At 41.3% G+C, this 12,578-nt stretch overlaps 1 protein-coding gene across 4 annotated transcripts in view; it reads right to left on the minus strand.

Annotated features, from left to right (window-relative positions):
- The window catches only part of TLN2 (talin 2), a 357,752-nt gene that overhangs the window by 71,060 nt on the left and 274,114 nt on the right, over positions 1 to 12,578 (minus strand). For all 4 annotated transcript variants that reach the window (XM_050966960.1, XM_050966961.1, XM_050966962.1 and 1 more), the window contains 3 exons: positions 11,769 to 11,901; positions 9,958 to 10,059; positions 6,419 to 6,589 (listed from right to left, as the gene is read on the minus strand). In XM_050966960.1, the coding sequence (XP_050822917.1) occupies positions 6,419 to 6,589; positions 9,958 to 10,059; positions 11,769 to 11,901 (406 nt within the window). The remainder of the gene's footprint in view (positions 1 to 6,418; positions 6,590 to 9,957; positions 10,060 to 11,768; positions 11,902 to 12,578) is intronic.

Here is a 12,578-nt window from a genome sequence, read left to right on the forward strand (position 1 = left end):
AATTCACTATTAGGTTTAATAAAAGTATGTTATAACAGTTCAGCATGTTTTAGAAACGGTATTAATTAGGCTGAATGTGCTTTGGACCAGATTATTGTTAGAACTCAAAAGAGATTCAAAATTTGAACTACAAAAAAGGGACTACAATTCTCTGATCAGTTACTTCGACCAGCTCTACTTAATATAGTGTATCAGATGAGTAATTCACACAACCCATCGCTATTATAAACAGCTTAATGTATATGCTTGTGATGAGGCATAGTAATATGCCTGTTGATCTACTGCTAATACAGGGACCAAAGGGAATGAGCTAGTCCTTCTTGGCCATGTAATTCTTTCAGCTGAATCTACATTATTTTTTTTCTCTTCAGTTTGAGATATTTTCCAGAGACCTGTACACCTTGAATTTTCAACGCTCCCAACCCAAACATACTAGCTGAAGCTGGCAGAAATACCAATACCTCCTTACAAAGCATGCATAAATGAACTGTGCTCTCATCTCCTCTTCATGCACACTCTTAACTCCTGGGAAAGCTAATGGCACTGGTAAAAATGTTTCAAGGGAAAATATAGCCCTCCACTTCCCCCAAACAGCCCAAAGATAATGAAGCAATTTCTTTTACATAAAGGGAATAAGGTGACAAAGTTTGATTTTTGAATGCAAGCAGAATAGCTCAGATGATTTGGTTAAGTCCAGTGAGAAGCTTCATGCATATCTAGTTCAGCCTTCAACCTCCACCATTTCTCTTTGCATTTTTGCTGGTAACATCTTCCCTCCTGTGCTTCAGCTATATTTAGGCAAATCTTCAGTGACAGATACAACATCTAGGTATTGTGCACACTGAAGAGATTTAGCATCTTGTAGGGATATGAAACAACTAAAAATATAGAAATTGTAAAGCTGGAAGCACTGTTTGGTCTGAATGAATCATCAGGCAGCAGTTCCTTATTTATTACATTTGTTCCTCCTCTGTATTTCATTTCAGTGACGCAACAAGCTTCAGAAAAGACTTCCTTGTCAGGCATCTTCAGAACAGATGGAAGCATCTTTGTTCACTCTACTATACAAACGTAAACTGAGCAGCCAATCGCAGGCAGCAGAAAGGATAAACAATGGCTGCACTGATCAGAAGTCTTTTCCAGGCTACACAATAGACGTGTGTGTGTGTGGCAAAGTGAAGTATAAAAGCCTACGTATGCAAGTATTGGCTCACCTGGAGGCACTGCATGGGATATGCTCAAGCTAACGCAGTATTTTTTTAAGCATTAAGTTCTAAATTAACTCTTGCAGGAGTCCTTAAATATCAGCGCTGATGCTCCCTGGTATTGCCAACAATCGAGGATACAGCATTTGTATTTGCCTATCATCTCTGCCCAGACAGCTGCAGCAGCACAGGAGCCAGCAAACAGAGCTGTAAACAGGGGAGTTTCAGTGGGAGTTTCCAGGGGGAGGGTGCAGGGGAGACTAAGACAGAGGAACCGACAAGCAAGTCAAGGGATAGGGTGGTGGTCTGGTGCCTGCTGGGGGTTTGTGTTGTGTTGACAACCAGGCGTCAGGTGGGAAGGCCATGACTGATACAGAGGCAGCGGTGAAAGACACAATGAGGATGACTGGATGTGGAAGCTGCGGCATGTACATGATCCTGGAGGGGGCACCTGAAAAGAGCTTTGTCTGCATGAAGTGCTGCCTGATAAAGCTGATGGAAGAGAAGATCCAAGGACTGGAGATGCAGGTGCAAACTCTGGTTGAGTTCAGAAGGGGGTTTGAGCAGACGATGGAGCACAGACACGAGGGGGCTGAAGGGATAAGCTCAGATGTGCAGATGGAAGCAGGACCAAAGAATTCAGAGGAGAGACTACTGGGGGAGGAAAGTGGACGGTGGAAGCATGTGACTAAGAGAACCAGGCAGAGGAAAAGACAGGCCAGCGAAGGAGAAATAGAGCTCAGGAACAGGTTTGCAGAGTTGGAAAATGAAGAAGGGGCACAGCAGGTGGTCACTGAAGGAGAGAGGGCAAGGAAAAAGAGAAGAGCTGATAGTCCTACAAGAGGAGGGGAGGAGTCAATGGAGGCAACACCAAATATAAGCCCCAGGAGGACTGCAAGGGGGAATAGGAATCGAGAGGACCTGCAGCCGGTGGGTGCGGGAGATAGACCGGAGAAGTGCACTGTCACCAGGAAAAGGCAGGTCTATGTGATTGGGGACTCCTTACTGAGAAGGATAGGCCTGTGACTAGAGCTGATCGGGAGAACAGAAGGATGTGCTGTATGCCGGGTGCTAAGATACAGGATGTGGATCTGAGGCTGAAAAGGATACTAGCAGGAGCGGGGAAGAATCCGTTGATTGTCCTTCCTGGGGAAAGAATGATATGGCTAGATACTCTCTGGAATGTATCAAGGGAGACTATGCCAGACTGGGGAAGATGCTTAAGGAAATCGAGGCTCAGGTGATCTTCAGTGGGATTCTGCCGGTTCCTAGAGAAGGGCGACAATGGTGTGACAAGATTATGGCGATCAACAGATGGCTCAGGCAGTGGTGCTATAAGGAGGGCTTTGGGATGTACGGCCATCGGCAAGCATTTACGGACAGAAGACTGTTCTCTCGGGATGGACTTCACCTGAGCAAGGAGGGAAATAGACTTCTAGGATGGAGGCTCGCCAAGATGAAATTTGGGGAAGATGGTTGGGACATGTTCGGGAGATCTCCATGCTGGAATTTAACCTTGAGAGGGAAGTAAACAAAGTAAGAGGGGATATAGCCATGGACAGAAGAATTGGCATAAGGAGGAAGGGTAGTGTAGATAACAGACTAACAGGTGATGTTGGTGGTAGAATGTCCATGTCTAACGGGTACAGAATGTGAGTGATGAGGCAACAGGCAATCAGAGCAAGCCCAGCAGAAGAAACAAGTCAACAGGCAATTATGCTCACTACCAAATTTTAGAACACACTGTGGGATTTAGATAACATAAGCTGAAACATACAATCACCATCCGATTTATTTAAATACCATACGGTTGTTGTACTTTTTTTTTTTTTGAAGTACTATGAGCAATTCAGATTGCATGAATGTGGAGTGAGTGTAGACGGGATTAAACTGTGCAACTGCAGTTGCTCTGAAAGAAGAGCTGGTAGCAGACAAACCTGAGGACACCAACTGGACTCGGTCAACTTCTGAAGTCTCACTGAGAAAACATTCTGAGAGGCGTGCTCAAGAGTCTAAAACTCTACAGTGCAAGGAAAGAAGACTTATATGTGGACAGAATGGCTCTATGGAATGGAAATGCCATAGGGAGCTCTCACCTCCATGCCTTTGTTCAGAGTCCAGTTCAGATTGGAAATGGATATTTAGATGCCTCCATAAAATCACTCTGCAGATGTCAATGACCTTTTGTGGATTCATCCAGAAAGGGTCACCTGACAGACAATGGGTATTAGCAAACCCAAGGCCCATCCTATTCTGCATTACACTGGAAGAACCCCCCCACCCACCACCATTGCTATGGGATCATTGCCTCCAACAGACAATGGCACCACCATTGCTCAGCCCAAAAGGCAAGTATCTGTGGAGGCTAGTGCCCACCATGAAGTAACATTGGTCCCATGTCATTTGAGAGGTCTTTCTGAAGTATGGTACTTCTGAGGGAATTCCGTGCCAAAAAAATAAAAATTATGCACACAATATTTTTAAATTCTGCAAAATTTTATTTGTTAAATAAATGTGGAGGCTCCAGCCTGGCATTGGGGAGCACAGGCCACTGGGCAGAGGTGGGAGATCACTGTGCAGCTCCTCTACCCTCAGGACACAGACTCAGCAGTGAGGCTGCACCCAACCCTGACACAGCACAAGGACCGGGCCTGTCCCAGAAACACCCCAGGGCCCTGCCTCTCTGTGACAGGTGCACCAGGTGTGGGCAGGCAGGCTCAGCAAGGCAGGATCCAAGTGTGGAGGGGCTTAGCGGTGGTGGGGAATCCAGGTGTGGGTTGAGAGGGTTCTGTGTGGGGCAATCTGGGTGTGGGAGGCTCAGTGGGGAATCCAGGTGGTGGTGGTGGGGGAGATCTGGATGCACAGGGGCTTGTTGGAAAGTTCTGGGTGCAATGGTAATGGGATTCTGCAGGGGGGTCCATCCAGGTGAAGGTGGTTGGGGCTCAGTGAGGGCGGGGGTCTGGGTGTGGGGAATTCAGTGGAGGGGGTCCAGATGCTAGGGGAGTGGGGCTCATTGAGGTGGGGATCCAGGTGCAGTTGGTTGGGACTTGGTAGGGTGGAGATCCAGGTGGCTTGTTAGGGTAGTTAGGTACAGGGGAATGGGGCTCTGGTGCAGTGGGGAAGTAAGGCTCGCCGGGAGGGTCTGGGTATGAGGGAGTCTGGATGCACGGGGGTTGGGCAGATGGAGAAGTAGCTCCCTGTACAGTGATCCCTCCCCCTGCAGCTGAGAACCTATGGGTGCAGGAAGCACAGGGTGGAGGGAGGGAGGAAGGGAATTTGCAGAACTTCCTACAGCCGGGGAAGAAACCTGGGGGTAGGTCTGATGAGGCCCTGGATGCTGTGCAGGGGAAGAGAGTCCCATCCTCCCCAGCCCAGCCAGGACTCCATATAAGGAACCTGAACCAGAATTCACTGAAATCAAAAAGAATCCTTCTGTTGACTTCAATGAGTTTTGGCTCAGATACAAAGGAAAAGTTTTTGCACCTGACTGTCTCTACATGGGTACTAGTGTGTTAGCCTGTGTGTAAGGTAGATACATTGTTCTAAACCCATCAGCCCTATCACCATTTGAAAGCCTCAGAGTTCAAAAACAATTTACACGCACCAGTTAGGCAATATCTACATGGAATACTTCCTAAACCATATGCAGAACACACCATGGAAGTGCAAACCCTTCATGAGGCTGGAAAGAAGCAGCTGACCAAAAGAAGGCAGCACACAACCCAAAGAACATCAGAGGCAGAAGGTAAAAATACAAAGTTATTTTGGCCAAAGATATGCTCTTGCAATCAGTACCCAGGAATCTCAAAGCCAACAAGACTGGCTTTTAAGGTCTTGAGCATACTGTGTCCCATGCTCCCACACACCCTCAAGCATAAACTACAGGCAGTCCTCAACTTTACAACATTCGACTTATGACGAACGGCATTTATGACACTTCTGAACTGGCACTCTGACTTCATTTACGACAACTGGTTTTGACTTTACGCTGCTCGGTCCCACAATGGAGTGGACTGAGGTTCCGAGTTACAACATAATTTTCAGGAACCAATTGTGTTATAAGTCCGAGGACTGTCTGTACAGTAAAGAGTATTTTACTGACTATTCAAAAGGATGGGCTGAACTGACCCTGTCAGGATTCAAAGGATTCAAATTAAGTGTTCCAAACCTGGTGCTTGTATCTCCAAGCCAACCCTTCTCTCTGCCCTGTTAAGCCCAGAAGCACCTTCACACAACATGCAATCCCTGTTTTGTTCAGGGATCTTGTTAAGCAATAAGATTTTTTAAATTATGTTTTCAATCAAATGAGAGAGAAAGTACACAGTGATAATTTGTGTCCATCCTGTTTGTGTCAGCTTCTGTAAATCAGTAGTGACAGGCTGTAGAATTAGTAACTCCAACATTGGAAAACTGGAGACATGTTTTATTCATGTATTGAGCAAGCATTGTTATAATCTAATCACCTTTAAATTAAATGGACATTATATCTGGCTCTGTTACTATGTATTCTTTCTTTCCCGATCCTTAAAAAAATACTTAAGGTGTTTTCCAGATACTTGGGGAGCCATTTTATAATCAAGTTATTCCTTTTCTTCTAACAAAAACATAAATGAGGCAAAATCTTTGAGTTACTCATCAGTTCAGCTAACATCTAATGTGTGAAAGACTTATTGGCTATACATTTTTCTGGAGGTCTTAATATACTGTTATATATTACAACAGCTTTGCAAAACTCAAATACCTGGAAATCCTGCACAAAATTCTATTTGCCTGTCCTTTACCATGACAATTATGGCAGTAATTAAATAAATTAATGACACAAAGCCAGGCTAGCATACATTAAAGATGAATGCTTAATGTATATACAAGCATTTTTCTATATCATATGTAACTAAAACTCTGTGTGCATGCTTAGAATATTATTCATAATACTTCACACAGCAGTCAGAATATAGTTTTCCCCTAGTAATCTTAGCTTGCCTTTATTTTTCACAATTGAAAGGAAAACAACAAAGACTTAAATACTTAGGAAAACAACAAACTTGCAGAGGGGCTTATCTGCAATTCACCATATGAGAAAATAAAATATCTGATAATCAACATACAATCCTATTGTCCACTGCTACTTTCTAGATTCCACTCTACCACAGCAGGATTCATTTCAGATGACTATTTCTAATGACCGCTCCCATTTCATTACACACTTACTATACCTTGGGATTTCCTCCTCCTTCTTTGGCTGCATACAGCATCTGGAGGGCAGATTCTGCTAGTGTCTTTGTCTGGTCCAGGACAGTCATCTGTTGCTGATGATCTAGCATCTTGGATGCCACACCAACTGCAGCTAAAATCAGGGGTTCAAAGTAACTTGCCAGTTGCGTAACCTAAGACAACAGAGATGATGAAATGCTTGTGATCCAGTTTCCGAGAGAAGACAACATCCCTCTCTAATTAAGATCAAGGAGATCTCTAGCTGCTCTTTGAGCATAATTTGAATAGCACACCTTCATAATGCTTCAGATTAGCATGAAATATAGTTCATTCTAATGTCTTCCTAAGCTATTCCATCTCTTCTTCAGCTGTGAACGCTGCAATATAGCAATGCTTCTCTCTCAGATGTTCTCAACTTTGCGTGTGAGACTCTGACATCAGATCCAATTGTTTTCAAAACTGACATGGAAGTCAGACAGTACTTAAGGGCATAAATGAAGACAGTCTCCTCCACCACATGGGGAAGGATCTGTAATTAAACGCTGGAATTTCTCATCTTTGGTTGCAGACAACAGAAAACAGAGTAGAATGTATTGCACCTGGAACTTCAGAAGAGATTAATTTGATCTCAGATAGACAGTCTGTATTCTGAATCTTTCAGGCAGTTACTGTCTCTATGAAGGAACAAACAAATTTCTCTGAAAGCCTCATTTAAGTCTTACCCAAAAAAGACCTGAATAATTTAGAAACATTTTTGAAGATGCTATATTTTGCTGAAAGGCTAATATTGCCTCAGGATATAGTCTGCTGTTCTACCACAAATAAGCAGGTCTGTAAGGGGGTGAAGTGGCCACATCACACGCGTATACTCTTAAGATAGTAAGCATCAAGAGATTCAAGCATGTAACAAGTATAGCAGAGTGGATTAGGTAGAAACAGAGGTGGTTCTTATAAATAACATTTAAATGGAAGAATAAACAGTTTCTCAACTGACTAACAAAAACAGTTTGACAGAAGTTGTCCAATAGAGGTTAAGTGGAATCAACACTTTGTATATATTTCATTGCAGTACCTCAAGACCAATTGCACTGGTGATTTATTCTGAGCTACCTTATTCTGACTTTTTTCCTGTACTGAGAGGTTCTTCAAAACCTCATGTAGTCTCATCTTTTCCCCAAGTTACTCAATTAATTCACTGTTATGCTGCTGAAGACCTTCCACTACTGGCTGACACACAACTCAACCAAAGCAAATAAGAACAACATAAAATGAAAATTTGACAAACTGGAGGTTGCAAGGTTATTATGTGGGGGTCACAAGCTGTCAGCCTCCACCCCCAAACCCTGCTTTGCCTCCAGCATTTATAATAGCCTTAATTATTTTTTTTTTTTAAAAAGGTGTTTTTAATTTATAAGGGGGTCTCATTCAGAGGCTTGCTGTGTGAAAGGGAAGACCAATACAAAGTTTGAGAACCATTACAACATGAATGGTCTTGGTTCCACTCTAGAAGTAAGCCAGAAGGAGCAGGCTTTAAATCTCCTAAAAGATTGAAATATTCTGAGGCCAGTCTGACCTCCTCTGAAACAGACACTATAGGACTTTGCTAAATTAATTCCTGTTGAGATAGAATCTATCTTTTAGAAAAATATCCTATCTTGATTTAAAAATTGCCTGTGATGTAGAATCTATCACAGCTGCTGGCAAGGAAGTCAGTACCACTTTGGACCTGCTTACTTCAAGGTAAGACATCACAACACACATAAATAGCAATCCATTGTGCACTGCTGAAGCAGCATGTAGAATATAGCACAGTTCTGCAGCCCTTTACAGAAATGGAAAGACATTAAAGTGAAAGAACTTCTCAGAAGAGCTACAAAAGTGATTAAGTTTCTGTAATGACTGGCTTAGGAAGAAAAATCAGTAGTACATAAAAACATAATGTAGCTAAAAAGATGTTTATGTCTAATTCACTAAACCATTGACTAAATGGATAATGGTCAACTAATATTTGAAGCCTGGAAACATCCAAGTAATTCCTCTTCCTTATTCTGCTTACAAAAACAAACAAGAATCAGGATCAAAGTAAAGAAAGTTAGGCCAAATATCAAGAGAGACTTCCTAAATGTGAGATCTATTAAATGGTGGCAAAGTCTTTCAAAGGAAGTGGTGGAAATTGTATCACTTTATTCATTTAAAACAGTGGACATTCCCACATAGAGAATAGCTGGTTTATTTGGTATATAAAGAATGACCATGCATGGGCAAGAGGGTGGAGATGACCATTTAATATCACACATCTTTTCCATCTAGATCAGCCATGCTCAGACTGCGGCTTTCTAATGTGTCTCCTACGGCTCTTTGGAGCACATGATATGAAAATGCTGTTATTTAATTATTAACCAATCTAAGTTATTAACCAGTCAGGATTAGTATCTTATTAACCAACTGTAGTTGACAAAATACTTTGTCAGTCATTTTGCTGTGAGAATTTTATTTATCTAAAAATCTAAATATTTCCCTAGTCAGACTGTTTAAATATGAATATATAATACTTTAGTAAATGAAACAATGAATTCACTCCATGCTTCTTTTACAGTTAAATACATTTGGCAATTTTTAAATTGATACAAGTTGTATTGGCCTTTCAGTAACTCACCCATGACTAGATTTCTAAAGGAAAATTTGGCAGGACACCAAGAGTCTAAAAGAGGTAAGCTACTGAAGCTTGAAAATCAGCTGCACAACATGTCCTTTTTACATCTTAGGTTTTTTATACCGTACATCTGTACTGATATTTTAACACTGATTAGCACTAGTAATGTCAAAGACCGATTTAACTCCTCCTCCCCTTACCGTGGATTGACATACCACCTTTTAATGATTCCACCTGCCAAGTACCTGCATAGTTGATACATTAATCTAAAAATAGGCATTTTTGCAATTAAGCAAGTATTAATGCAATAGACTGAGGTCTTCAACACATAATTAGACATTTTTAAATAAGTCCTAAAACACCTAGCTATATGTTAACAGGAAAAGCACTCAATACTCACAGTGTTCGGGATATAAAGAAGCAGACATTTTAAAAAGCATCATTAAAATCCAAAATGAAAAGAATGAAAAGGACATTTTTTTAATGAAATAATTACTTAAAAATGCACGTAAACTTATAAAAACCCTAAAAATTCAGAATTAACTTCAAAGATCAGTCCTCAATTCACCCTCATGTAGCCAGGAATTGAAGCTATTAGGTTGTGTATCAAAGTAGCCCAAGGACAGTGAGCAATCTTGCATGTCCTGCACTTTGCAATAATTAGGCAAATAGGTTCAAACAATTTTTGCCTCTGATTTATATTTTCTGCCTTTAGGAATCCAAGATCTTTTCCCCAACCCATATTTCCCTGTACATTTTTAGTGTAATGTGAATAAGCTTACAACACACTGTAGCATCTACCATTGTCTCATTACTGACACACAGACAATTCCATACACTCAAAGGAATCAAGACTTTAGAAATTACAATAAACACAGGACGAAGTACCTTGTGTCCCAGTTGAGCTGCCTCTCCCCGAGCTGCTGTTGCTATGGGATCAATAAGGTGCCCAATTTCCTGAACAACTGATGTCAACTGCTCCTGTAAAGCCTAACAAAAAGAGACATTGTCAGTTCTTTCCACAGCAATTCATTCACTGAGCCACACTATTTCACAAGATACCCTCATGCCAGCTGACCTGCAAAGAACTCTGTCAAACCACATTCAACGGTATAAAGAGCAGATGCAAACTAGTAAGTTTTATTTACATGCTTGTCCATTTCTCCACATTTATCTTCCCCTCTTGCAGTGTGCCCTGACAGAGGCTGTTTGCTGTACATAATCATGAGGCAAGGTGAAAAAAAAGCTCCTTCCAGCTCTAGCTTGCACTGCCTGTTCCTCCATTCACTTCTTGCTACAGTAGTAACATGACAAGTGATGCTATTGGTGCCTTCGATTTAATGACATTAGACTGCTCAGAAAAATCACCAGGACAGCTGAGCTAAACACGAATCAGCACTTTCTAGGCAACAATGCAGCACAGAGAGGAAAAGTTTTCATTGTGGACTCCATATACATTGATATGAAAGGGAATGGAAAAATAAGTAATCTCCAAGTAGGAGATATGGACTGGTCTCCAAAATACGGTAGTGGAGACATATGGATAAAGAAGGACAGGTGTTAGAAATGCCAATACTAGAACTATTTCCCTCTAGTTCAAAGGCAGTTAATGCCTTGGTAGGCAGGATTTAGTTCACCCTGCAAAAAAATAAGAAATAAAACAGCATCTTTATGATTTGCTTTATTTACATATTGCTTTAAAAAAGACTTAGTCGCTTGAGTAGTGCTTATCCAAACTTCTAAACATTATTAGCAAGGTGCAAAACAGGATGGACATTTTTAACAAGAGGAAAGAGGAATTAAGTTGTTAAAAAAAAACCACCAAAACCCCCCTAAACCCACTTTTGTGGTAACTTTATGCACTTTTATTTCTTATGAGCCACTTCAGGAAGATGAAAGTTTTAGTGGTGTATCTAGCATTGCTGCTTAGCTTGAAAATAAATAACCACTCATGTGCAAATGCGAGAGGGCAAATTTGAGCGAGAAGAACTTCATACCGATTTCATTAAAATTGGAAGCAACTGTAAAGCTGTTTTGTGTAGGAGACAAGGAGAGTGATAACATTTACTATTAATGAGGAACTTTACTTAAAATATGAAGTTTATCACTCAGAGTGCTCACTACATGCTATGAGTAATTATTAGTAGCTTTTCTCTCATGAATATATTGAACACTTGCAATGTGGAATGCTTACTGTGGGACTGTGCTATTTGCGGTCCAATTTACTCTAGCAGTTGATCAATGTATGATATCTTAGTATTAAGGCACAAAAGCAAATATGCAAAAATGATGTCCCTCAGGCCTGCTCTGATGAGCTGCTAAAATCGCATCTAGTCATCCACCCTTAACAAAACACTCATTTAATCTGCATTTCTGGTTCCCTTGCTTTTTCCTCCATCGTACAATCTTATATACAAGTTAAGCAAGCTCCATTCCCCAATAGACAAATGTCAATGTCATCCCAAATTTCATTTTGCCTCACTACCTTTCCTATCTTAAAGCCCTATTAACATCACCATTAAACACCCCAGATTAGGCCAGAAATCAGTCTCCCCATGAACAAATTTGCGGATTTGCCTTAAGAGCCTTCTAACGGGAAAAATAGTTCCTAGTTCCAGTGTTTTCCTTCTGACATGAAGAAAAGCAGAAGACAAGTAGGAGTGCTTAATTTTACTCAGTTACAGTGCAGTCTGCCTTACCTCAACTGAGATGTCATCCCTTGTGGCCAAGTTCTGACTGACTGCTGCAAGGGAAGCCTGCTCAATATCTCTAATACATCTATTGATTCCATCAATGGAGTAATCACATTCTCTCTGGCCCGGCGCTTTGTCCCTGAAACAAAAGAAGATATGGTAATTTAAGGTTGAAGGAGATCCTCATTCATGAATTCACACACAAATGTATTTCATTAATAGACAATACATGAGGCAAGTGGGGCAGCAAGAAAGACAACTAGGTTTGTTGTACTAATAAGGGTTTGAGACACACAAATAGCTGAGATATTCTGGATGTTTTGTGGCATGTAAGCCCTAGGGATCTGGCAAGAAAAGGGAGCCTTTAATGAAGCAGAACCATGGTACTCTCCCAGGTGAACAAGTAGCTGCATTATCCACCTCAGAAAAGAGCTCTCCTAAGGTGCCCATGGCAGAGGACTTGAAAAGGCAGGACTTTAGGAGCAATTGAGACTGACGAACAAAGCCTCCCACCCTCTGTTGAATGCAGGGGAGAAAACAGCCAATAGCTCCATGAAGATCTCCTTGGGTATTAGGTAAGTTTTACTCTCCAACGCAAATACATTTTAATGGAAATTAATCTGTGGGACTTTACTCTAGACTGGCAGTTTGTATAAAGTATAAAAGTATAAAATCCTGAAAGGACAGTATTACCTTAGATGCAAGTACACAGCCACTAACATACAGTTTATTCACTCAGTACCAAGTTCCACTAACAGTTAGAATACATAATGTAATCCCTCTTTTCATGTGTGTTTAAGTTTGCATAAAAGAGAT

The sequence above is a fragment of the Gopherus flavomarginatus genome, chromosome 9 (genome assembly GCF_025201925.1).
Source record: "Gopherus flavomarginatus isolate rGopFla2 chromosome 9, rGopFla2.mat.asm, whole genome shotgun sequence".
Lineage (NCBI taxonomy): Eukaryota > Metazoa > Chordata > Testudines > Testudinidae > Gopherus > Gopherus flavomarginatus.